General features: G+C 43.9%; 1 protein-coding gene across 2 annotated transcripts in view; it reads right to left on the reverse strand.

The window, feature by feature from the left end:
• Positions 1 to 27,665, reverse strand: part of mapkbp1 (mitogen-activated protein kinase binding protein 1) — a 264,467-nt gene that overhangs the window by 213,067 nt on the left and 23,735 nt on the right. For both annotated transcript variants that reach the window (XM_078563074.1, XM_078563073.1), the window contains exon 2: positions 5,837 to 5,928. In XM_078563074.1, coding sequence (XP_078419200.1) covers positions 5,837 to 5,928 — 92 coding nt within the window. The remainder of the gene's footprint in view (positions 1 to 5,836; positions 5,929 to 27,665) is intronic.

Consider the following 27,665-nt stretch of genomic DNA (forward strand, 5'->3'; position numbering starts at 1 on the left):
TATCACTGACTAACTCTTTAACACAGCTCACTGTATCACTGACTAATACTTCAAGACATTTCACGGTATCGCAGACTAGCCCTTTAACACAGTCACTGTATCACTGACTAACCGTTTAACACAGCTCACTCTATCACTGACTAACTCTTTAACACAGCTCACTCTATCACTGACTAACTCTTTAACACAGCTCACTGTATCACTGACTAATACTTCAAGACATTTCACGGTATCGCAGACTAGCCCTTTAACACAGCTCACTGTATCACTGACTAACCATTTAACACAGCTCACTGTATCACTGACTAACCGTTTAACACAGCTCACTCTATCACTGACTAACTCTTTAACACAGCTCACTGTATCACTGTCTCACCCTTTAACACAGCTCATTGTATCACTGACTAACCCCTTAACACAGCTCACTGTATCACTGACTAACCCCTTAACACAGCTCACTGTATCACTGACTAACTCTTTAACACAGTCACTGTATCACCGACTAACCGTTTAACACAGCTCACTGTATCACTGACTAACTCTTTAACACGCCTCACTGTATCACTGTCTAACCTTTTAACACAGCTCACTGTATCACTGACTAGCCCTTTAACACAGCTCACTGTATCAATGACTAACCTTTTAGCAGAGCTCACTGTATCACTGATTAACTATTTAACACAGCTCACTGTATCACTGACTGACCCTTTAACACAGCGCACTGTATTACTGACTAACCCTTTAACAGAGTTACTGCATCACTGACTAATGATTTAACACAGCTCACATTATCACTCACTAACACTTCAACACACCTCACTGTATCACTGACTAACTCTTTAAGACAGCTCACTGTCTCAATGACTGACCCTTTAACACAGTCACTGTAACAGTGACTAGCCCTTTAACACAGCTCACTGTATCACTGACTAATACTTGAACACAGCTCACTGTATCACTGACTAGCCCTTTAACACAGCTCACTGTATCAATGACTAACCTTTTAGCAGAGCTCACTGTATCACTGATTAACTATTTAACACAGCTCACTGTATCACTGACTGACCCTTTAACACAGCGCACTGTATTACTGACTAACCCTTTAACAGAGTTACTGCATCACTGACTAATGATTTAACACAGCTCACATTATCACTCACTAACACTTCAACACACCTCACTGTATCACTGACTAACTCTTTAAGACAGCTCACTGTCTCAATGACTGACCCTTTAACACAGTCACTGTAACAGTGACTAGCCCTTTAACACAGCTCACTGTATCACTGACTAATACTTGAACACAGCTCACTGTATCACTGACTAGCCCTTTAACACAGCTCACTGTATCACTGACTAACCTTTTAACACAGCTCACTGTATCACTGACTAGCCCTTTAACACAGCTCACTGTATCACTGACTAGCCCTTTAACACAGCTCACTGTATCACTGACTAACCCTTTAACAAAGCTCACTGTATCACTGACTAGCCCTTTAACACAGCTCACTGTATCACTGTCAAGCCCTTTAACACAGCTCACTGTGTCACTGACTAACCTTTTAACACAGCTCACTGTATCACTGACTAGCCCTTTAACACAGCTCACTGTATCACTGACTAACCCTTTAACACAGCTCACTGTATCACTGACTAACCTTTTAACACAGCTCACTGTATCACTGACTAGCCCTTTAACACAGCTCACTGTATCACTGACTAACCCTTTAACACAGCTCACTGTATCACTGACTAACCTTTTAACACAGCTCACTGTATCACTGACTAACCTTTTAACACAGCTCACTGTATCACTGACTAGCCCTTTAACACAGCTCACTGTATCACTGACTAACCTTTTAACACAGCTCACTGTATCACTGACTAGCCCTTTAACACAGCTCACTGTATCACTGACTAGCCCTTTAACACAGCTCACTGTATCACTGACTAACCCTTTAACAAAGCTCACTGTATCACTGACTAGCCCTTTAACACAGCTCACTGTATCACTGTCAAGCCCTTTAACACAGCTCACTGTGTCACTGACTAACCTTTTAACACAGCTCACTGTATCACTGTCTAGCCCTTTAACACAGCTCACTGTGTCACTGTCTAACCTTTTAACACAGCTCACTGTATCACTGACTAACCTTTTAACACAGCTCACTGTATCACTGACTAGCCCTTTAACACAGCTCACTGTATCACTGTCTAACCTTTTAACACAGTTCACTGTATCACTGACTAGCCCTTTAACACAGCTCACTGTATCACTGTCTAACCTTTTAACACAGTTCACTGTATCACTGTCTAACTTTTTAACACAGCTCATTGTTTCACTAAGTATTTAGCACTGCTCACTGTACCACTGACTAACCTTTTAACACAGCTCACGGTATCACTGTCTAACCTTTTAACACAGCTCACTGTATCACTGACTAACTCCTTAACACAGTCACTGTATCACTGACTAACTCCTTAACACAGTCACTGTATCATTGACTAGCCCTTTTACACAGCTCATTGTATCCCTCACTAACCCTTTAACACAGCTCACTATGTCACTGACTTGCCCTTTAACACAGCTCATTGTATCACTGACTAACTCCTTAACACAGCTGACTGTATCACTGACTAGCCCTTTAACACAGCTCACTGTACCACTGACTAACCTTTTAACACAGCTCACGGTATCACTGACTAACTCCTTAACACAGCTGACTGTATCACTGACTAGCCCTTTAACACAGCTCATTGTATCCCTCACTAACCCTTTAACACAGCTCACTATATCACTGACTTGCCCTTTAACACAGCTCATTGTATCACTGACTAACTCCTTAACACAATCACTGTATCATTGACTAGCCCTTTTACACAGCTCATTGTATCCCTCACTAACCCTTTAACACAGCTCACTATGTCACTGACTTGCCCTTTAACACAGCTCATTGTATCACTGACTAACTCCTTAACACAGCTGACTGTATCACTGACTAGCCCCTTAACACAGCTCACTGTACCACTGACTAACCTTTTAACACAGCTCACGGTATCACTGTCTAACCTTTTAACCACAGCTCACTGTATCACTGACTAACTCCTTAACACAGCTGACTGTATCACTGACTAGCCCTTTAACACAGCTCATTGTATCCCTCACTAACCCTTTAACACAGCTCACTATATCACTGACTTGCCCTTTAACACAGCTCATTGTATCACTGACTAACTCCTTAACACAGCTGACTGTATCACTGACTAGCCCTTTAACACAGCTCATTGTATCACTGACTAGCTCTTTAACACAGCTCACTGTATCAATAACTAACCTTTTAACACAGCTCATTGTTTCACTAAGTATTTAACACAGCTCACTGTATCACTGACTAATACTTCAACACAGCTCACGGTATCATTGATTAGCCCTTTAACACAGCTCACTGTATCACTGACTAGCCCTTTAACACAGCTCACTGCATCACTGACTAGCCCTTTAACACAGCTCACTGTATCACTGACTAGCCCTTTAACACAGTCCCTGTATCACTGACTAACTCTTTAGTCACTGTATCACTGACTAACCCTTTAACACAGCGCACTGTATTACTGACTAACCCTTTAACAGAGTTACTGTATTATTGACTAATGCTTTAACACAGCTCACAGTATCACTGACAAACACTTCAACACACCTCACCGCATCACTGACTAACTCTTTAACACAGCTCACTGTCTCAATGACTAACTCTTTAACGCATCTCACTGTCTCACTGACTAGCCCTTTAACCCCGCGCACTGTATCACTGACTAATACTTGAACACAGCTCACGGTATCACTGACTAGCCCTTTAACATAGCTCACTGTATGACTGACTAACCTTTTAACACAGCTCACTGTATCACTGACAAATACTTCAAAACATTTCACGGTATCGCAGACTAGCCCTTTAACACAGCTCACTGTATCACTGACTAACCTTTTAACACAGCTCACTGTATCACTGACTAGCCCTTTAACACAGCTCACTGTATCACTGACTAACTCTTTAACACAGTCACTGTATCACTGTCTAACTCTTTAACACAGCTCATGGTATCACTGACTAGCCCTTTAACACAGCTCACTGTATCACTGACTAACTCTTTAACAAACCTCACTGTATCACTGACTAACCCTTTAACACAACTCACTGTTTCACTGACTAGCCCTTTAACACAGCTCACTGTATCACTGACTAACTCTTTAACACAGTCACTGTATCACTGTCTAACTCTTTAACACAGCTCATGGTATCACTGACTAGCCCTTTAACACAGCTCACTGTATCACTGACTCTTTAACACACCTCACTGTATCACTGACTAACCCTTTAACACAACTCACTGTATCATTGACTAACTCTTTAACACAGTCACTGTATCACTGACTAACCTTTTAACACAGCTCACTGTATCACTGACTAGCCCTTTAACACAGTCACTGGATCACTGACTAACTCTTTAACACAGTCACTGTATCACTGTCTAACTCTTTAACACAGCTCACTGGATCACTGACTAACCCTTTAACACAGCTCACAGTATCACTGACTAGCCCTTTAACACAGTCACTGTATCACTGACTAACTGTTTAACACAGCTCACTGTATCACTGACTTACTGTTTAACACAGCTCACTGTATCACTGATTAACTGTTTAACACAGCTCACTGTATCACTGACTAACTGTTAACACAGCTCACTGTATCACTGACTAACCCTTTAACAACCCTCACTGTAGCACTGATGATCCGTCCCTCCACCATCTCCTCCAATGTGACATGTGGTTATATTTTACCTCATTACCACTCATACACACACGGACACGCACTCATCCAGGACAATTGGAAGCTGCAGCAATTGTCTATCTGAAATGATAGAACTGAATTCATTTTTACTCTTTCTTTTCTTACAAACAGGAGCTGTGTATTTCTACACCTCAAATAACCCTTAGCTCGCTGAATAAGCAACTCCATTTACAATTACACAGTGAGACCCTAGTGAACTAAAACATCCTTCAGCTTAATTCTGGCAAAATCAAGGGCACCCTCTTTAGCTCCTGCAAAGATCTGTGGAGGTATATGTTGGAAACTCGTATGTGTTCCAATTACTTACTTCACTAGCACAACATGAATACATTTTATATCCAAATCATTTTGCTTTTTAGGCTGTGCCAACAGAATCATAGACGTAATGGTATTGCAATAGCCACAGATAGGATCATATTGAGCCCTTGGTTTTCAGAATCTTTTAAACACCTTCCATGAATCTGCAATTCCCGGGGATATGGAGCAGTGCAACAAATCAGCTCTCTACTTTCATAACAAACTTTTAACACAGAAATGACCCAGTTTTCATTGGCTTTATATCTCCTTTTACCTCCCTGTATTGCTCTTTGGCCATGCAAGTGAACAGGCAACCTTGTATTGACCAATACCTCTTTGCTACCTGCACACAGGGTAAACTACTCAGTAATGTTCTTCCACTCATACTTGGGGTGTGCAGCTGATAAACCGCATCAACTTCGCCATTCAAATTATTATATTAATGTATCAGATATATATGGAACTTTAAGTCACTATTAAATGCAACACACTTAGCTTCCCAAACTCTTGTGTTTTTTATTACCTAGGTACAAGCGTGCTTAAAAACCCAATAAATGAGGGAAATTAAGCTGACAATTTTTTTTTTATTACTGGTTGAAAAACAGAGTCGATGCCAGGCTGGACAATCAAGTAGTTTACAGATAACAGGATTCTGTGAGTCAATCTCCATGTGAACAGCTACTTACCCTGATGGATAGGCTACGAGTCCTGTCTTCGAGTCGCACGCAAGTCCACTGCTTCCAGAGACCGTGATGCCCAGCACCTTCTCCAGAGTCACCTGCACAGGGGTAAATACAGGCTGTAACAAGCTATTGAGAATTGGAAGACCCACCCTGAATCAAAAGGAAAAAGGCATCCGATCAATCATTCCAACCGTTAACGATGTGGCATTTAGTGTGTTACGTTATGTGAGGGGACTCACATGGGGCGGTCCATCATCTGTATGTTGGACAAGAGATCAACGAGGGTAAAAAATAAATCATGGCATAAGCACCTTCACTACAAGCTTCATGTCAGCAGCTTACTGACAGGCCTCTCATCTTCCACTCTCCGTAAACTTGAGCTCATCCAAAATCCCGCTGTCGTATCTTAACTCATACCCATTCGCATGTTACCCCTGTGCTCACTAACCTACAGTGGTTCCCAGCTCCCAAACACTCTGATTTTAAAATTCTCATCAATGTGTCCAAATCACTCCAATCACAGCCTATATCTGTCATCCCCTCCAGCCCTACAACTCTCCAAAAACTCTGCATTCTTCTAATTCTGGCCTCTTGTGCATCCCCGATTTCCATCACTCCATCAATGGCAGCTTTAATTTTTTAAAATTCTTTCACAGGACGTGGACGTCGCTGGCTGGGCCAGCATTTGTTGCCCATCCCTAATTGCCCTTGAGAAGGTGATGGTGAGCTACCTTCTTGAACCGCTGCAGTCCATGTGGTGTAGGTAGATCCACAGTGCTGTTAGGGAGGGAGTTCCAGGATTTTGACCCAGCAACAGTGAAGGAATGGCGATATATTTCCAAGTCAGGATGGTGAGGGGCTTGGAGGGAAACTAGCAAGTGGTAGTTTTCCCATGCATCTGCTGCCCTTATCCTTCAAGGTGATAGAGGTCATGGGTTCGGAAGGTACTGTTGAAAGAACCTTGGGAGTAGCTGCGATACATCTTACAGATGGTACACACTGCTGCCACTGTGCATCGGTGGTGGAGAGAGTGAATGTTTAAAGTGGTGGATGGGGTCCAATCAAGCGGGCTGCTTTATCCTGGTTGGTGTCAAGCTTCTTGGGTGTTGTGGGAGCTGCACTCATGCAGGCAAGTGGAGAGTATTCCATCACACTCCTGAGTTGTGCCTTGTAGATGGTGGACAGGCTTTGGGGAGTCAAGAGGTGAGTTAATCGCTGCAGAATTCCCCACCTCTGATCTGCTCTTGTAGCCACAGTATTTATATGGCTGGTCCAGTTCAGTTTCTGGTAAATGGTAACCCCCAGGATGTTGATAGTGGGGGATTCAGTGATGGTAATTCCATTGAATGTCAAGGGAAGATGGTTAGATTCTCTCTGGTTGGAGATGATCATTGCCTGACACTTGAGTGGTGCGAATGTTACTTGTTACTTATCAGCCCAATCCTGATTGTTGTCCAGGTCTTCCTGCATATGGACATGGACTGCTTCAGTGTCTGAGAAGTCGTGAATGGTGAACATTGTGCAACCATCAGCGAACATGCTCACTTCTGGCCTAATGATGGAAGGAAGGTCATTGATGAAGCAGCTGAAGATGATTGGGTCTAGGACACTACCCTGAGGAACTCCTGCAGTGATGTCCTGGAACTGAGATGATTAGCCTCCAACAACCACAACCATCTTCCTTTGTGCTAGGTATAACTCCAACCAGTGGAGAGTTTTCCCCCGATTTCCATTGACTCCAGTTTTGCTAGGGCTCCTTGATGCCACACTCAGTCAAATGCTGCCTTGATGCCAAGGGCAGTCACTCTCACTTCACCTCTTGAGTTCAGCTCTTTTTTCCATATTTGGACCAATGCTGTAATGAGGTCAAGAGCTGAGTGTCCCTGGCAGAACCCAAACTGAACATCAGTGAGCAGGTTATTGCTGAGTAAGTGCCGCTTGATGGCAGTGTTGCCAACACCTTCCATCACTTTACTGATGATCGAGAGTAGACTGATGGGATGGTAATAGGCCGGGTTGGATTTGTCCTGCTTCTTGTGTACAGGACATACCTGGGCAATTTTCCACATAGCCGGGTAGATGCCAGTGTTGTAGCTGCACTGGAACAGCTTGGCTAGGGGCGCGACCAGCTCTAGAGCATGAGTCTTCAGTATTATTGCTGGAATGTTGTTAGGGCCCATAGCCTTTCCAGTGTCCAGTGCCTTCAGCCGTTTCTTCATATCACGTGGAGTGATTTGAGGTGGCTGAAGACTGGCATCTGTGATGCTGGGGGCCTCAGGAGGAGGTCGAGATGGATCATGGATGGACCTAGTTATCTAGGCCCTAACTTTAAATTTCCTGCCATAAACCTCTCCACCTCTCTCTCCTTTAAGAAGCTGTTCAAAACCTTCCTCTTGTTTCACCGCTCCTAACCAGCTGAGTGTCAATTTTGTCCTGATAATGCTCCTGCGAAGCACCTTGGAACATTTTATTACATTAACAGTGGTGCAAAAATGCAAATTATCATTTGAAAACGTGTAAGCAGCATCACCACAAAATGTGTTCAAAAGGCAGAACTGGACATTGGTTGGTGATGTCGTACTTCCAAATCCCTGAGCACGTGAAGGACCGGTGTCCCAGGAGACCGTGTTACTAGAGGTGAGAGGAATCAGTTCTGCTCTGCCTCTCACAATTCCAACCAGCCAGTTATCAAAAACAACAAGCAGAAAATCACAAACCGCTGTGTGACAGGCTACCGAAAGTCAGTGGAGTTTTGGCTGGCCTGCCACACCCCCGAGGAGCCTCTCACCACAGTGGGGTTGGAAAATCCCGGCCTTTCAGGGCAGTAAATTCATTTCTTTGAATAAAATTAGACACTCGAGGATCTTAGTCACAGGCATCGCCTCACCATTCAATTTCAACCACGGTAACAATACACTGATGGTAATAGGAACTGGTCACCCAGGATGACTGACAAGCTGGTCTGCTGAGGGGTAGCAATGTTAGCTGTAGCTGTTAGCCTGCCCCTGGGGCTAACACAGCTCACTGAGCTCGCAATCTCTGCTACACATCAGGGGAAAGTGCAGCAATCCCAGAGGAAATGAGCAAGAGGCACTTAATCAGGATGTCTCTAGGCCCTCTTCAATGCATCATTAACTAACCGTGGCATGAGTTACAAGCCATTTGCCCAGAAAAACTCACTTCTTCCACAGACCACACACTATCTACCATGACCTGCCCTCCTCCACTCATAACCCAGGCTCACACACTGCTTGGGAAAGCATTCAAAAGGCATGCACCTGCTCATAGCAGTGAGTCAAGCTATCGCTGCCTTCAGGAGAGGGTGGGAGACAACTGGAGAAGTCGGGTGGGGGGGGGGGCGAATAAACACTGGATGACACCTGTCCACAGGAGGTATTTTTTAAACATACTATTGCATTAGAGAGACTAATTCCAAGGCAGTTCAGTAGGACCCTCAATCTTCACAGTCCCTAAAATCTGGACCTAGTAATTTCATTTACAGAGGGCACAAGGCTTGAGAACTGAAAATATCAGTCATTAGTGTAAAAAATAGATATATTTTATGAAGCAATTTTCATACAGGCTGAATATCCTTTATCCGTAAATCCAAAAACCTAACACATCCAAAAAGCACTTTTTTTAACCTCATCGACCTTTAGCACAGGAAGTCTCCGACCCGAGCTGACACGGCCTGAGCTAACACGAGCCTCGCTGACCACCTCCAGCCTTTAGCACAGGAAGTCTCTGACCGGAGCTGACACGGCCTGAGCCAACACAAGCCTCGCTGTCCACCTCCAGCCTTTAGCACGGGAAGTCTAGCTGCTTGTCTGCAGTGTCTACCTTGCAAACCCTCTCCTACAAGCAGAACGGGTGGGAACCTTTTACAGGCACCCTGTATTTATTGTTCAGTGGTACATCTTACTTTTCTAGCCATTCTATTTACATTAGACTATAGCCAGCCTAGGCTTCGGCCATTTTAATGTGAGTAGGCCTAGTCCTATATGTGGTATCTGAAAACCAAAATTATCTTAAATCCGAAAGGTCATCGGCCCAAGAGGATAATCGACCCGCTATGAGCAAACGTTCACATATATTATAAAGCCATTTCACAATTAACTGCACATTCAGGGATATTCTGAGACCATTGACCGTTCACTTATGCTCAGCCCCATAAGTTAGCCCCAAACAGAAGATGGTGGGTCTCAACCTTGAACTGCTGCAGTGAGTTCTAGGAGTGAGTTTACCGGGCCAGTCCAAAAGGTAGGGAGGAGTCAATTGGATTGATACAGGAATGAAGTCACATGGAAGCCAGATTGAGCAGAATTATTTCCTTAAAGTGTATTAGTGACCAGTTGGGTTTTTACAACAAAACAACTGCTTCATGGTCACTTTTACTGATATCAGCTTTTCATTTGCATATTTTTCCTAATTGAATTCAATTTCTTAAACTGTCATGGTAGGGTTTGTTAATTCAGGCCTCTTGATTACTAGTCTAATAACATAACCACTAGACTGTCATATCTAGGCAGCTTTGCTTCATTCTTTTCAGTTACAGAATGCACCGTCGACCAGCGCTCTCAGAAATTTGGCATTTATAAATTTCAAAGGCCATTCTGACAAAGAGGTTCCAACATATATACACATGTACAGTGTAACGAAGGAAGAAAGCAAGAACCCTGAGGAGGTTATGGTTAGTCTGGATTGCAGTTGTCCATAAACCACTGGGACTGATACAGAATCAGCAGGCAGAACAAGAAAGAAAGAAGGCTTGTCAGATCAGAAGGGAAAGATCAACCAGTGTGAAGATAAGGCAGGAGATAAAGCAAATATCAGAGAAAGATCAAAGTGAAGGAGAGAGAGGAAGTTTAACAAGGAGGATCACCAAGAGTGAGACAGGCAGAGAGAGAATTTGATAAACAAGAGGGGTCCGCCTGAAGAAAAGGAGAGATGAAGAGATATAGAAAGACAGCCAAATTAAATCCAAGAAATTAAATCCAAAAAAAGGATTGAAAATCTATGGCTTGTGTTGTCAGGATTGTGTCCTTCAGTAATCTCCACCAGAGTGGGTACACAGTGTCAGCAGGAGGATGCTTCATTAGCATGTGAGAAGCACTGGGTGCACCACATAGAGTAGCTGAGATGAACACCACAGATGTGTTTAAAGGGTAGTAGATAAGTACATGGCGGAGAAAGGAATAGAAGGATCTATTGACCAACAGGGATAGGAGAACATTTGTGAGGATCATAAACACAGACATGAGTCTGCTGGGCCGAATGTCCTTCTTCTGTGCTGTAAATATGTTGGAATATTATCCCCCATCCATCCTTGCAGCAAGAGCTGCCCAGACCTCTCTTTCCTTTCACTCTCCAGTCCTGCCCTCCTCAGCCCTTTTGTTATTTGGGGCGGGGGGGGTTGGCGGCGGGGAGTGTGGTGGTGTTGATCCAAACTCTTCTGCCAATGTGGAGGCTGGGGTGCCCCTCACCAATGTACCATCTTCAAATGATACGCTACGTTACAGCTGACCCAAAGGATTAGGGACGCCCACTCCCTCATTTGTGACCCTGGAAGGACAGAGGTCATGGGGCAAATGTGGTTAATTCAGGAAACAGTGTATGACAATGTAGCTTCTATCAATTTGCTTTTAGCTTCTATCATTTCCTGGAGAGGGAGAGTCCCTGACCTCAGCCACTAATGTTATGGAATTATGGCCCCTGAGAGATCAGTGAAAGAAGTCAATAAGGGGAAAATCAAGAGAAAGATTCACGAGGGAACAGTCAGAGAGAAAGACCATCACAGTCTGCAGGCTGTTTCCAGTGACTTCTGTGTACCCAGTCAGGAAGATTGGGGGCAGGGGACGGTGGGGGGGAACAGATCATTTGGCACGTGTTGAAACTACACCTTGCTACTGGCACGTGATATCATGGGTTCCTGAGGCAGGTCCTGACTGGAGGGGAAGAGCAGGTCGGTTGAATTCCAAAGCCTGTAGCCTGCTTCGGGCATTGGTAGCAGACAGAACCAGGAGAGAGGGTGTTAAAAACAGAAGTCACCATAGCGAGAAAAGAGAAGTGGTGAAGGGGCAGAGACAGGGCAAGGAGACAGTTCCAAAGAAGAGTCATACTGGAGTTGGAACAGTAACTTTGTTTCTCTCCCCACAGACCTAATGAGCTTTTCCAGCACTTACTGTTTTTATTTGAGATTTCCAGCATCTGCAGTATTTTGCTTTCAATTAAGGAGACAGTGTGAGGAGTGTGAGAGAGAGAGGGGGGCAGGGAGAAAGAAACAGACAGACAGATAAAGAAACCAAGGGAGAGACACAGAACAAGGAAGAAACAGAGAATGAGAGACACAGAGAACGAGAGAGTCAAAGAATGAGAGAGACAGAGAAATAAAGATCAAGAGACCCGAAAAGTTGAAGAGACAAAGAGGGAGACTGAGAGATAGAGACACAGACAGGAAGAGAGTGAGAAAGTGAGCAAGTCTGAGATAGAATAAGACAGAGAGAGAGAGATAGAGAGAAAGATAGATAGAGAGACAGAGAGAGACACAGAGAGAGACAGAGAGAGAAAGAGATGGGGAGAGAGAGAGACAGAGAGAGAAACAGACAGAGAGAGACAGACAGAGATCAGTAGAGACAGCGAGAGACAGACAGACAAAACATATTCTATGAAATGCAGAGACGAAGCAAGAAACAGTGAAAGGGACAGAAGGGTAGAAGCAGATGAACCAAAGTGAGTCAGTGAACTTGCGTGACACAAAGACTGAGAAATGCAAGAGACTGTGTGAGTTTTTGGTGGTTTGTTATGATTCTACCTGATTCAAGAGGTTTGATCATATATGAGTCACTCAGGTCTCACCCTCCCATCCAGCAGATCTCAGAGCTGAAGCACATCATATCTAAGCTGGGAGTGCTTACTAGATGTAATGGAGGGTGCTTTACTCTGTACCTAATCTGGGAGTAAGGGTTCTTCCTGAAAATGTTTAATGTTGACAAGCAGGCCTTTGCAGTGCTCCAGACTAAATAAAAAGTACATTACAATAGACTGCAAAGCTAAAATATTTTCAGTGAGTCAGACTATTTGCATGTGCAAATTTAACCTAATTAGCATACTTAACCAGCAGCATACTGAGAATTTTGCAACATGCAAATTCGATGTAACAAGTGTTAATATTAAAAAGGAAAACACTACAGATAATGACATTCCAAAATAAAAACAGGACATACTGGATACACACAGCAGGTCAGCCAGTGTCCCTCTGGAGAGCACACATGTCTATGTTTAAGAAGTGTGCCTTTTTAAGTAAAATATTTAGTCCTCATGAAAGGTCTACATCTGAAACAACTTCTCTCTCCTTGCAGGTGCTGTGCTTCCTATTGCTGTACAACAACAACTTGCATTTCTATAGAACCTTTATCCGGACTGAATATTGAATTCAACAACTTTAGATCTTGAACTCCCTCCTCACCCCCTTTCCGTTTCTTCCCCCTCCCTTTTGTTTTTTCCAATAATTTATACAGATTTTTCCTTTCCCACCTCTTTCCATTATTTTTAAATCTATACCTGTAATACCCTGTCAGTCTTTCCACCCCACCCCCACTAGAGCTGTACCTTGAGTGTCCTGCCATCCATTCTTAATTAGCACTTTTCGTAGATAATATCACCACCTTCAACACCTCTTTGATCCTTTTGTCTGTGACATCTTTTGATTATCTGCTCCTATCACTGCTTGCTTGTCCCTACAACCACCACCCCCCCCCCCACCACCTTAAACCAGCTTATATTTCACCCTTCTCCTGATATTGCTCAGTTCTGTTGAAGGGTCATGAGGATTTGAAATGTCAACTCTTTTCTTCTCTGCTGATGCTGCCAAGGATGGCAGATTTCCTTCCCTAAAGGGGCATTAGTGGTGGGTTTTTACAATAATGGTTTCATGGTCATTATTAGACTTTTAATTCCAGGTTTTTTTTTTTATTGAATTCAAATTCCACCATCTGCCATGGTGGGATTTGAACCCAGGTCCCCAGATCATTAACCTGGGTCTCTGGATTACTAGTCCAGCAACAATACCCCTACACCATTTCACACCCTCCCCTCCTCTCCTCCCTTTGGAGTCTTTTGAAGCAGTAAAATGCGCAGTGGATAAAGGGGAGCCTGTAGATGTACTGTATTTGGATTTCCAGAAGGCATTTGATAAGGTGCCACATCAAAGATTATTACGGAAAATAAAAGCGCATGGTGTAGGGGGTAACATATTAGCATGGATAGAAGATTGGCTGGCTGGCAGAAAGCAGAGAGTATGCATAAATAGGTATTTTTCTGATTGGCAGGATGTGACGAGTGGAGTCCCACAGGGGTCTGTGCTGGGGCCTCAACTTCTTACGATTTACATCAATGAGTTAGGTGAAGGGAGTGAAGGCATGGCAGCTAAATTTGCAGATGACACAAAGATAAGTAGGAAAGTATGTTGTGAAGAGGACATGAGGAGGTTGCAGATAGATATAGATAAGTTGAGTTAGTGGGCAAAGATCTAGCAAATGGAGTTTAATGTGGGAAAATGTGAAGTTGTTCACTTTGGCAGGAAGAACAAAAAAACAGAGCATTACTTAAATGGAGAACGGCTGCAGAATTCTGAGGTGCAGAGGGATCTAGGTGTTCTAGTACATGAGTCACAAAAAGTTAGTGTGCAGTGCAAGTAATTAGAAGGTTAATGGAATGCTATCCTTTATTACGAGAGGGATTGAACATAAAAGTTATGTTATGTTTCAGTTATACAGGGCATTGGTGAGACCGCACTTCGAATACTGTGTGCAGTTTTGGTCTCCTTATTTAAGGACGGATATAAATGCATTGGAAGTGGTTCAAAAGAAGTTTACTAGATTGATATCTGGAATGAGTGGGTTGTCTTATGAGGAAAGGTTGGACAGACTGGACTTGTTTCCACTGGAGTTTAGAAGAGTGAGGGGTGATTTGATTGAAGTATACAAGATCCTGAACGGCCTTGACAAGGTGGACTTTTGAAAGAATGTTTCCTCCTGTGGGTGAGTCCAGGACTAGGGGGCACTGTTTTAAAATTAGGGGTCACCCTTTTAGGACAGAGATGAGGAGAATTTTTTTCAATCAGAGGGTTTTGCAACTTTGGAACTCTCTGCCTCAGAAGGTGGTGGAGGCGGGGTCATTGAATATTTTTAAGGCAGAGGTAGATAGATTCTTGTTCGGCAAGGCAATCAAAGGTTATCGGGGGGTAGATGGGAATGTGGAAATGGAAACACAAGAAGATCAGCCATGATCTTAGTGAATGGTGGAGCAGGCTCGAGGGGCCGAATGGTCTACTCCTGTTCCTATTTCTTATGTTCTACGGCTGGTAGAACTGACACCAGACCCAATCTGAAGAAAGGTCACAGATCTAACTCTGATTTTCTCCACAGATGCTACCTGACCTGCTGAGTATTCAGAGCAGTATGTTCTTATTTCAGATTTCCATTATCCACAGTATTTTGCTTTTGTTCCAATCTTTATAGCTTGATCAGTAATGTTTATAACTCCTGAGCACCAGCTAGTCACAGGAAGGGCAGGCACCAGCAAGAATTGATACCCTGCAGTCATGAATTCCATAGCTCTTGCTCAATGTAACATGCTGCTGTTTATTCAGCATGTGCTGAAGATAAAGTGCCTGGAGGGAGCACATAAGCAGTTACTCCATGCTTATTTCACAATGATACTCAGGAGAAAGCTGAAGCATTTCCTACTGACTCATCAAGAGGTTAACTGAAAGGGGGTTTCACTTAAAATAAAAATCCAGCACAATTCCCGGTTGACACCAGCAATTAATGCTAGGTTCAGTGCTGGAAGAGAGGAATCACTGGTAATATCACAGGATGACTGGCATGTGTTAAGCCCCCTGCATAAGGTCCCCTTCCACTCTTCGAATTATTCCCACAAAATCAAAATACAGAAAAAAAAACAGAGCATCATCGTCATGCATCAAAATTCCACAACTTGACAAGCACAAAATTCTCCCAGGGAGATACGACTGGGAAAATAATAACGCCAGCCTGAAAAATCAGGCCAGAGCCACAGAGTTGAAATCTTAAACTGCTAAATTACCTGGGCAGGATATAACTTGCAATAATTTGCTGAACAACAAAATGCATGTTCAGGACAAATTGGAATCCATCTGACAGCGACAAGCAGTATTCAGGAGTGCACCTGGAGTCAGCAGTTTCCAATATCAATGCCTGAACACTGGCTCTGTCAAAGATAACTGAATTATAGACAAAGCTTACTCATGGAGGAGCAGCACTAAGTGTGCACTTTGGCACAGTTATTGGGCATATTGGAGCCTACAGAAAGTGGAGACCAGTACACTCATTGCTGTAGTTTGTAGAGGGCTAAGCTAATCGATGTTGGAGCTCCTTGTTGATAGTGGCCTTTTGAGACAGGTGGCTACCAATGTATGGGAAGTGTTCAATATATTCCAGAGTCTCTCCTTCAACATATTTGGGAGGCAGAATAATTAGCTGACTAGGTGTGGGTTGATACATGAGTTTTATTTGGTCAACGTTCAAGGACAGGCCAAGTTTCTCGTATGCTGAATTGAAGAGATCGAGAGTGGCTTACAAATCTGGTGCAGAGTGGGCAACGACACTGCAGTCATCCACAAACTGTAAATCATGTGTGCCTATGTTGGTCAGTTCAATTTTTGGCGCAAAAGCAACTGAGGTTAAAGAGTTTTCCATCTAGACTGTATTTAATACTGAGACTAGAGGGTAGTTCAGCTTTGTTGAGGTGAATAGGCATTGTCAGGTAAATTGTAAATAGGCTATCACACAGCCTTGCTTAACCCCAGTCCGGATTTTGAAGGCGTCTGATATAGATCTCCCGCTCAAAACAGATAAGACAATAATAGAAGCATTCTCAGTCAGATAGCATAGTACTAATGTACTAATTCATTCCCAGTTTTTAAATAGCTCCATCTTCCTTACAGTCTAAAAGCTGCTTGAACATTAAGCAGTATTCTGCTAGATGCCTGAGATATTGTCCAATGCAAGATTAGCTCATACAGACCAAAGGGAAAAAGAATTTCATTTTTTTAGCGCTTCCTCATCTTGCAAAGATCGCTCGTAAGATTAGTTATTTTGAAGTTCAGTGGCTGCTGTTATTTAGGAAAGTGTAGCAGCCTCTCTGAGCACAGTAAGATCTCACAAACAGCACTGAGATGAATGATCAGTTAATCTGTTTTGGTGCTGTTACTTCAAAGAGGAATATTCTCCAGAACATTGGGAAATCTCCCCGCATTTCTTTAAATAGTGCCAGAGGATCTTTAATATCGACGTGAACCACCGGAACAGGCATTTAACTTTTCATTGCAAGGATGGCAGTTCCCTTCGGGTCACATTTGAGTATCAATTTTAATTGTGTTTAAATCGGGCTTGAACCCACAACTCCAAGGCTTAGATCCAAGTTATCCCAGGTTCAGTTCCTGGTCTGCGTTGTTAGTTGACCTCGGGGTTAGCAGTTAGGATGCAATTGTCTTCAACACATTCTGGCTAGGTCTTCTTCATCTTCTGTTCTCTGTCCGAAAGCAGATCTGATCCACAGCACCATGATCTCCACCGTAGGCAGGGCAAAGGGGTAGGTCACGAATCAACCCCAGCCAGGATGGGGATCGAACCCCATGCTGTTGCCCCCCCCACCAAAAGGAGTCCAAGTTGCTGTTGCAACATGCACTTTTACATGCATGTTGTAGTCCGGAACTATGGATAGTGATGGCGGAGGTTCTAACTTTCTTTCCATCTCATGGCTGACCAGGAATCTCTCCCACTCTTATTGCCTACTATTGATGTACATTGGAAGGATCAACCTGTTTGTCTGCATTATGAACACACCTTCCTTAGCCATCTAGTCCTGAAGTGGGACTTGAACCCAGAGCTTCTGGCTCAGAGGCAGGGACTCTACCCACAGTGCCACAGGACCTACTATCCAGCTAGGTAGAGGGGAAAAAAATGAGCCATTGACCCTTGTCCCCTACTTAAAAATGGCAGCTGGATTTCATAAGGAGAGGACCAGACTTGCCTACCACGCCCCTCCATGATCAAATAAGCTGCCGATTTTTGCTGTATAAACTCATGTGAAGATTGGCGATCATTCTTCATCGACTCCTTTCCTCTGTTGACAACCTTGGGATTATCTCAGGCAGAACTTTTCACTGAGTAGGCAGGCGCGCACCTGACCTGCTCGAGTGTAAAATAGTGTGTGATGCCGTCGGGCGATATTTTGGTTGGCGGGCGCGCGCTAAGCTTGGAAGCGTGCCCGCCGACAATTAAGAGGGCAATTAAGCCCAATAACAGCCCAATTAACAAAGATTTTTTGTTGCCCGTCCAATGTTACAGTTGGCGGGTGGGCGAATTCTTTGCATTTTTCAGGAGATCTCATCCACAGGCAGGATGAGGTTTCCATGATAAATTAAAATAAAAATAAATTTCTGTGGACAGCATTTTCATCACCTACATTTTCAGATTATGAAGCTTGGGCACATTGTTCCGGTTTCTGTGACATTTATTTTAGGTTGCTGAGGTCTTCAGCTCCCTGAGGCAGCTCTCTGCCTTCAGAAAGCTTTCTGTGAGCGCTCGCCTGCGCCTGCGCCGCGCCACGCCTGACTTCAGCGCTCGGCCTCCTCCCACCCCCACCACAGCAGCGCTGAGCCTTTCAGCACGTGCTTCACGCTGGCTGGCCGCTGTCAGCGGTCCATTCCCCAGCCGATCCCGGACCCACTGATGGTGCCCGCCCACCGACCTAAAAATCCTGCCCCTCATCTTGGTTCCACTCCACACATAGTCACAGCATCTCCAGCAGTGGCTTCAATTCCCTACAAACTCCGTGCCCTTGCCATAGATTCCATCGCCCTGACCACTGCCTCAGGTTAGTCAAAACTTTCAGCATCCTATTGACCCTATGCTAAGCATCTGACTCCCTACCCTCTCCATCACAAAGACTTCCTACTCAAAACTCTGTAACATTGCCCATCGCCATCCCATCTCAGTCAATCTAATCCTCATCTATGCCTTTCACGCTCTTGGGCTTAACTATTCCAATGCCCTTCTGCCTGGTCGCCCACCTTTAAACTCTGTATACTTCAATATACTTCAGCTCATCCATAGCCTTGCTGCTCCTATTTCATCCCGTAACAAGTCCCATTCCCTAATCATCCAACCTCGCCAACTTACACTATCTAGTTTCCAGTCACTCAAATCCTTAAATTTAAAATTCACAGCTTTGCATTGATATCTCTCTATAGCCTTGTCCCCACACCAATCCCCATCTCTCTTCCAATCTGTAACCTTCTCCAGCCCTTCCTCATAACTCTGCTTTACCCTAAATGACCTCTGGCGCACTCTGCTCTTCCTTGCCCCGCCAATCACAGCTGGCAATGAGCCGACCAGATCCCACTCTCTGGTTATGCCCTCTTTAAACCCTTTGGCTTCCTTTTCCTTTTTTAATACCCACGTCTTTGACCAAGCCTTTGACATGGCTTTTAATGTCAGCTTCTTTGACTGGGCATTTTTTTTTAAATGCATCTCTGTGAAGAGGATTGTGGATTTTCCTGGTGTGTTAAAAGCACTTTTACTATTGGCTCACTCTGGCTGTGAGAATCAAGGGGAGGGTGGCGGGTGATGGGTGGGTCTAGTCGGGGGCGGGTATGCAGACGGGTGCTAAAAGGTCTTCACATTGCCTTAAAGAGAGCACTTGCCCTTGGTGCCAGCTGCTTTTAATCAATAAGCATTGAAGTCACCAGAATTCTGAGCCAAGGACCATCAAAAACATCGGGAGAGTAGCAATATCCTGCTTGTAGCAATATCCTGCCATCCATACCATTTTAATTTCCTCCTCAGGACCTTGGAAAGAGGCAACAATCGGATTTTGCCTGATGCATGGTTTCCTGTAGACCTATTCAGGTTGTTAAAAACCCAAGTGCCCTAATTTGGACAAAGTGCAGACCACAGAGGTGCCTCAGTCAGCAAGCAAGTACAAACCCGGCAATAATGAGACATCCAGGGAAGTAAGTCCTCACAGCATCATGCAAGTTACACAGTTAATACATGTGTGTTGTTAAGGTGAGGAAGAGGGGGAAAGGAAGATTTTTATTCACTAAATATATTTACATTCACTTAGATGCAGCCATTCCCCTCAATTCATGATGCACAGACTGACATTTCTAATCTTCTACAACATCTGGGTTTCCCTTGCACGCTGAAATCTTGCACTGAATGGAGCTGCAAGTAAAAGCCTGACCTGTGTTGAATCAGCACGAGTGTAAATGGGAGTGAAGATCATGCCATCTGATGACAAAGCATCACCATGTTATGTCCCAGCCTGTGTGACTGTGGAAGTATCAATGAACCAGACTGACCTCCACTGGAAACATTTCAGATGTATCAGCAACAAGCTATTATTTTCTTGCTCCATCAGCTCACTCCCTATCATCCTGAATCTGAATACACCGATTAGCAAGACTATCCCTGACCGTCTATGATGAGACCCAGTGCTATGATCTGATATAGCTGGGAGATCCTTGCAGGTAGAATAAAGTAATGGTAGCGGCAATCTCCAGATCATTCACAGGCTGAAGGTTCGAGCATGATTGCCAAATTCAAAAGTCGAGATAGAGGGAGAGTGAATGTAAATAATGACAATCCGGATAGAGGGAGAGTGAATGTAAATAATGACAATCCGGATAGAGGGAGAGTGAATGTAAATAATGACAATCCGGATAGAGGGAGAGTGAGTGTGAATAATGACAATCTGAATAGAGGGAGGGTGATTGTAAATAATTAAACTCCAGACAGAGGGAGAGTGATTGTAAATAATGACAATCCAGAGAGAGGGAGAGTGAGTGTGAATAATTAAACTCCAGATAGAGGGAGAGTGATTGTAAATAATGACAATCCGGAGAGAGGGGGAGTGAGTGTGAATAATTAAACTCCAGATAGAGGGAGAGTGATTGTAAATACTGACAATCCGGATAGAGGGAGAGTAAGTGTGAGTAATGACAATCCGGATAGAGGGGGATGAGTGTAAATAATGTCAATCCGGACAGAGGAAGGGTGAGTGTGAATAATGAGAATCCGGATAGAGGAAGAGTGAGTATGAATAATTAAACTCCAGATAGAGGGAGAGTGATTGTAAATAATGACAATCCAGATAGAGGGAGAGTGATTATCAATAATGACAATCCGGATAGAGGGAGAGTGAGTGTGAATAATTAAACTCAAGATAGAGGGAGAGTGAGTGTGAATAATTAAACTCCAGATAGAGGGAGAGTGAGTGTGAATAATGAGAATCCGGATAGAGGGAGAGTGAGTGTGAATCATGACAATCCATGTGGAGGGAGAGTGAGTGTGAATACTGACAAATTGATAGAGGGAGAGTGAGTGTGAATCATGACGATCCAGGTGGAGGGAGAGTGAGTGTGAATACTGGCAATCCGGAGAGAGGGAGAGTGAGTGTGAATAATGACAATCCGAATAGAGGGAGAGTGAGTGTGAATCATGATAATCTGGAGAGAGGGAGAGGGAGTGTGAATAATGACAATCCGGATGGAGGCAGAGTGAGTGTGGATCATGATGATCCGGATAGAGGGAGGGTGAGTGTGAATATTAACAATCCGGATAGAAGGAGAGTGAGTGTGAATAGTAACAATCCGGATAGAGGGAAAGTGAGTGTGAATATTGATAATCCAGATAGAGGGAGAGTGATTGTGAACAATGACAATCCGGATAGAGGGAGAGTGAGTGTGAATACTCATAAATGGATAGAGGGAGAGTGAGTGTGAATAATGACAATCCGGATAGAGGGAGAGTGAGTGTGAATAATGAAACTCTGGATAAAAGGAGAGTGAGTGTGAATGCTTACAATCCGGTTGGAGGGAGAGTGAGTGTGAATCATAACAATCCTGATAGAGGGAGAGTGAGTGTAAATAATGACAATCCGGATAGTGGGAGAGTGAGTGTGAATAAGTAAAATCCGGATAGAGGGAGAGTGAGTGTGAATCATGACAATCCGGATAGAGGGAGAGTGAGTGTGAATATTGACAAGCGGGACAGAAGGAGAGTGAGTGTGAATATTGACAATCCAGATAGAGGAAGAGTGAGTGTGAATATTGACAATCCAGATAGAGGGAGAGTGAGTGTGAATAATGACAATCCGGTAGAGGGAGAGTGAGTGTCAATACTGACAAATGGATGGAGGGAGAGTGAGTGTGAATAATTACAATCCGGATAGAGGGAGAGTGAGGGTGAATAATTACAATCCGGATAGAGGGAGAGTGAGTGTGAATACGGACAAAAGGATACAGGGAGAGTGAGTGTGAATAATGACAATCGGGACACAGGGACAGTGAGTGTGAATACTGACAATCTGGATAGAAAGAGAGTGAGTGTGAATAATGACAATCCGGATAGAGGCAGAGAGAGTGTGAATAATTACAATCCGGATAGAGGGAGAGTGAGTGTGAATAATGACAACCCAGATAGAGGGAGAGTGATTGTGAATATTGACAATCCGGATAGTGGAAAGTGAGTGCGAATAATGAAACTCCGGATAGAGGGAGAGTGAGTGTGAATAATGACAATTCGGATAGAGGGAGAGAGAGTGTGAATATTAACAAACCAGATAGAGGGAGAGTGTGTGTGAATAATGACAATCCGGATAGAGGGAGAGTGGGTGTGAATAATGACAATCCGGATAGAGGGAGAGTGAGCGTGAATAATGACAATCCGGATAGAGGGAGAATGAGTGCGCATCATGACAATCCATATAGAGGGAGAGTGAGTGTGAATCATGACAATCAGGATAGAGGGAGATTGAATGTGAATCATGACAATCCGGATAGAGGGACAGTGAGTGTGAATAATGACAATCCGGATAGAGGGAAAGTGGGTGTGAATACTGACAATCAGGATAGAGGGAGATTGAATGTGAATCATGACAATCCGGATAGAGGGACAGTGAGTGTGAATAATGACAATCCGGATAGAGGGAGAGTGGGTGTGAATACTGACAATCCAGATAGAGGGAGAATGGGTGTGAATACTGACAATCCGGATAGAGGAGAGTGAGTGTGAATTCTCACAATCCGGATAGAGGGAGAGTGAGTGCGAATCATGACAATCCGGATAGAGGGAGAGTGAGTGTGAATAATGACAATCCGGATAGAGGGAGAGTGAGTGTGAATAATGACATTCCGGTTTGAGGGAGAGTGAGTGTGAATAATGACAATCCGGACAGAGGGAGGGTGAGTGTGAATCATGACAATCCGGATAGAGAGAGAGTGAGTGTGAATAATGAAAATCCGGATAGAGGGAGAGTGAGTGTGAATACGGACAACTGGATGGGGGGAGAGTGAGTGTGAATAATGACAAATGGATAGAGGGAGAGTGAGTGTGAATCATGACAAACCGGATAGAGGGAGAGTGAGTGAGAAAACTGACAATCCGGATGGAGGGAGAGTGAGTGTGAATCATGACAATCCGGATAGAGGGAGAGTGAGTGTGAATGCTGACAAATGGATAGAGGGAGAGTGAGAGTGTTAATTACAATCCGGATAGAGGGAGAGTGAGTGTGAATGCTGACAAATGGATAGAGGGAGAGTGAGAGTGTTAATTACAATCCGGATAGAGGGAGAGTGAGTGTGAATACGGACAAGTGGATGGAGGGAGAGTGAGTGTGAATAATGACAATCCGGATAGAGGGAGAGTGAGTGTGAATAATGACAATCCGGATAGAGGGAGAGTGAGTGTGAATAATGACAATCCGGATAGAGGGAGAGTGAGTGTGAATAATGACAATCCGGATAGAGGGAGAGTGAGTGTGAATAATGACAATCCGGATAGAGGGAGAGTGAGTGTGAATCATGACAATCCGGAGAGAAGGAGAGGGAGTGTGAATAATGAAACTCCGAACAGAGGGAGAGGGAGTGTGAATAATGACAATCCGGATACAGGGAGAGTGAGTGTGAATACTGACAATCCGGATAGAGGGAGAGTGAGTGTGAATAATTACAACCCAGATAGATGGAGAGTGATTGTGAATAATGACAATCCGGATAGAGGCAGAGAGAGTGTGAATAATTACAATCCGGATAGATGGAGAGTGATTGTGAATATTGACAATCCGGATAGTGGAAAGTGAGTGCGAATAATGAAACTCCGGATAGAGGGAGAGTGAGTGTGAATATTGACAATCCGGATAGTGGAAAGTGAGTGCGAATAATGAAACTCCGGATAGAGGGAGAGTGAGTGTGAATATTGACAATCCGGATAGTGGAAAGTGAGTGCAAATAATGAAACTCCGGATAGAGGGAGAGTGAGTGTGAATATTAACAAACCAGATAGGGGTAGAGTGATTGTGAATAATGACAATCTGGATAGAGAGAGAGTGAGTGTGAATCATGACAATCCGGATAGAGAGAGAGTGAGTGTGAATAATGACAAATGAATAGAGGGAGAATGAGTGTGAATACTGACAATCCGGATAGATGGAGAGTGAGTGTGAATCATGACAATCCGGATAGAGGGAGAGTGAGTGTGAATTATGACAATACGGATACAGGGAGAGTGAGTGTGAATCATGACAATCCGGATACAGGGAGAATGAGTGTGAATCATGACAATCTGGACAGAGGGAGAGAGAGTGTGAATAATGACAAATGGATAGAGGGAGAGTGAGTGTGAATACTGACAATCCAGATAGAGTGAGAGTGAGTGTGAATAATTACAATCCGGATAGAGGGAGAGTAAGTGTGAATAATGACAATCCGGACAGAGGGAGAGTGAGTGTGAATCATGACAATCCGGAGAGAGGGAGAGGGAGTGTGAATAATGAAACTCCGAACAGAGGGAGAGTGAGTGTGAATCATGACAATCCGGAAAGAGGGAGAGTGAGTGTGAATCATGACAATCCGGATACAGGGAGAGTGAGTTTGAATCTGACAATCCGGATAGAGGGAGAGTGAGTGTGAATACTGACAAATGGATAGAGGGAGAGTGAGTGTGAATAATGACAATCCAGATAGAGGGAGAGTGAGCGTGAATACTGACAATCCAGATAGAGTGAGAGTGAGTGTGAATAATTAAAATCCGGAAATTGGGAGAGCGAGTGTGAATACTGACAATCTAGATAGAGGGAGAGTGATTGGGAATCATGACAGTCCAGATAGAGGGAGAGTGAGTGTGAATCATGACAATCCGGATAAGGGAGAGTGAGTGTGAATAATTACAATCTGGATAGAGGGAGAGTTAGTGTGAATCATGCCAATCCGGTTAGAGGGAGAGCGAGTGTGAATCATGACAATCCGGATAGAGGGAAAGCGCGTGTGAATAATGACAATCCGGATAGAGGGAGAGTGACTGTGAATACTGACAAATGAATACAGGGAGAGTGAGTGTGAATAATTACATATGAATAGAGGGAGAGTGAGCGTGAACAATGACAATCCGGATAGAGAGAGAGTGAGTGTGAATAATGACAAATGGATAGAGGGAGAGTGAGTGAGAATACTGACAATCCGGTTAGAGGGAGAGTGAGTGTGAATCATGACAATCCGGACAGAGGGGGAGAGAGTGTGAATAATGACAAATGGATAGAGGGAGAGTGAGTGTGAATAATTACAATCCGGATAGTGGGAGAATGAGTGTGAATACAGACAAATGGATAGAGAGAGAGTGAGTGTGAATAATGACAATCCGGATAGAGAGAGAGTGAGTGTGAATAATGACAATCCGGATAGAGGGAGAGTGAGTGTGAATAATGACAAATGGATAGAGGGAGAGTGAGTGAGAATCATGACAATCCAGATAGAGGGAGAGGGAGTGTGAATCATGACAATCCGGTTACAGGGAGAGTGAGTGTGAATCATGACAATCCGGATAGAGGGAGAGGGAGTGTGAATCATGACAATCCGGTTACAGGGAGAGTGAGTGTGAATCATGACAATCCGGATAGAGGGAGAGTGAGTGTGAATGCTGACAATCTGGATCGAGGGAGAGTGAGTGTGAATAATGACAATCTGGATCGAGGGAGAGTGAGTGTGAATAATGACAATCCGGACAGAGGGGGAGAGAGTGTGAATACTGACAAATGGATAGAGGGAGAGTGATTGTGAATAATGACAACCCAGATAGAGGGAAAGTGAGTGTGAATAATGACAATCCGGATTGAGGGAGAGTGAGTGTGAATCATGACAATCCGGAGAGAAGGAGAGGGAGTGTGAATAATGAAACTCCGAACAGAGGGAGAGGGAGTATGAATAATGACAATCCGGATACAGGGAGAGTGAGTGTGAATACTGACAATCCGGATAGAGGGAGAGTGAGTGTGAATAATTACAACCCAGATAGATGGAGAGTGATTGTGAATAATGACAATCCGGATAGAGGCAGAGAGAGTGTGAATAATTACAATCCGGATAGATGGAGAGTGATTGTGAATATTGACAATCCGGATAGTGGAAAGTGAGTGCGAATAATGAAACTCCGGATAGAGGGAGAGTGAGTGTGAATATTGACAATCCAGATAGTGGAAAGTGAGTGCAAATAATGAAACTCCGGATAGAGGGAGAGTGAGTGTGAATATTAACAAACCAGATAGAGGTAGAGTGATTGTGAATAATGACAATCTGGATAGAGGGAGAGTGAGTGTGAATCATGACAATCCGGATAGAGAGAGAGTGAGTGTGAATAATGACAAATGAATAGAGGGAGAATGAGTGTGAATACTGACAATCCGGATAGATGGAGAGTGAGTGTGAATCATGACAATCCGGATAGAGGGAGAGTGAGTGTGAATTATGACAATACGGATACAGGGAGAGTGAGTGTGAATCATGACAATCCGGATACAGGGAGAATGAGTGTGAATCATGACAATCGGGATACAGGGAGAGTGAGTGTGAATAATGACAATCTGGACAGAGGGAGAGAGAGTGTGAATAATGACAAATGGATAGAGGGAGAGTGAGTGTGAATACTGACAATCCAGATAGAGTGAGAGTGAGTGTGAATAATTACAATCCGGATAGAGGGAGAGTAAGTGTGAATAATGACAATCCGGACAGAGGGAGAGTGAGTGTGAATCATGACAATCCGGAGAGAGGGAGAGGGAGTGTGAATAATGAAACTCCGAACAGAGGGAGAGTGAGTGTGAATCATGACAATCCGGAAAGAGGGAGAGTGAGTGTGAATCATGACAATCCGGATACAGGGAGAGTGAGTTTGAATCTGACAATCCGGATAGAGGGAGAGTGAGTGTGCATACTGACAAATGGATAGAGGGAGAGTGAGTGTGAATAATGACAATCCAGATAGAGGGAGAGTGAGCGTGAATACTGACAATCCAGATAGAGTGAGAGTAAGTGTGAATAATTAAAATCCGGAAATTGGGAGAGCGAGTGTGAATACTGACAATCTAGATAGAGGGAGAGTGATTGGGAATCATGACAGTCCGGATAGAGGGAGAGTGAGTGTGAATCATGACAATCCGGATAAGGGAGAGTGAGTGTGAATAATTACAATCTGGATAGAGGGAGAGTGATTGGGAATCATGACAGTCCGGATAGAGGGAGAGTTAGTGTGAATCATGACAATCCGGTTAGAGGGAGAGCGAGTGTGAATCATGACAATCCAGATAGAGGGAGAGAGAGTGTGAACAATGACAATCCGGATAGAGAGAGAGTGAGTGTGAATAATGACAAATGGATAGAGGGAGAGTGAGTGAGAATACTGACAATCCGGTTCGAGGGAGAGTGAGTGTGAATCATGACAATCCGGACAGAGGGGGA

This window comes from Cetorhinus maximus, chromosome 18 (assembly GCF_964194155.1).
Source record: "Cetorhinus maximus chromosome 18, sCetMax3.hap1.1, whole genome shotgun sequence".
In the NCBI taxonomy this organism is placed as follows: Eukaryota; Metazoa; Chordata; class Chondrichthyes; order Lamniformes; family Cetorhinidae; genus Cetorhinus; species Cetorhinus maximus.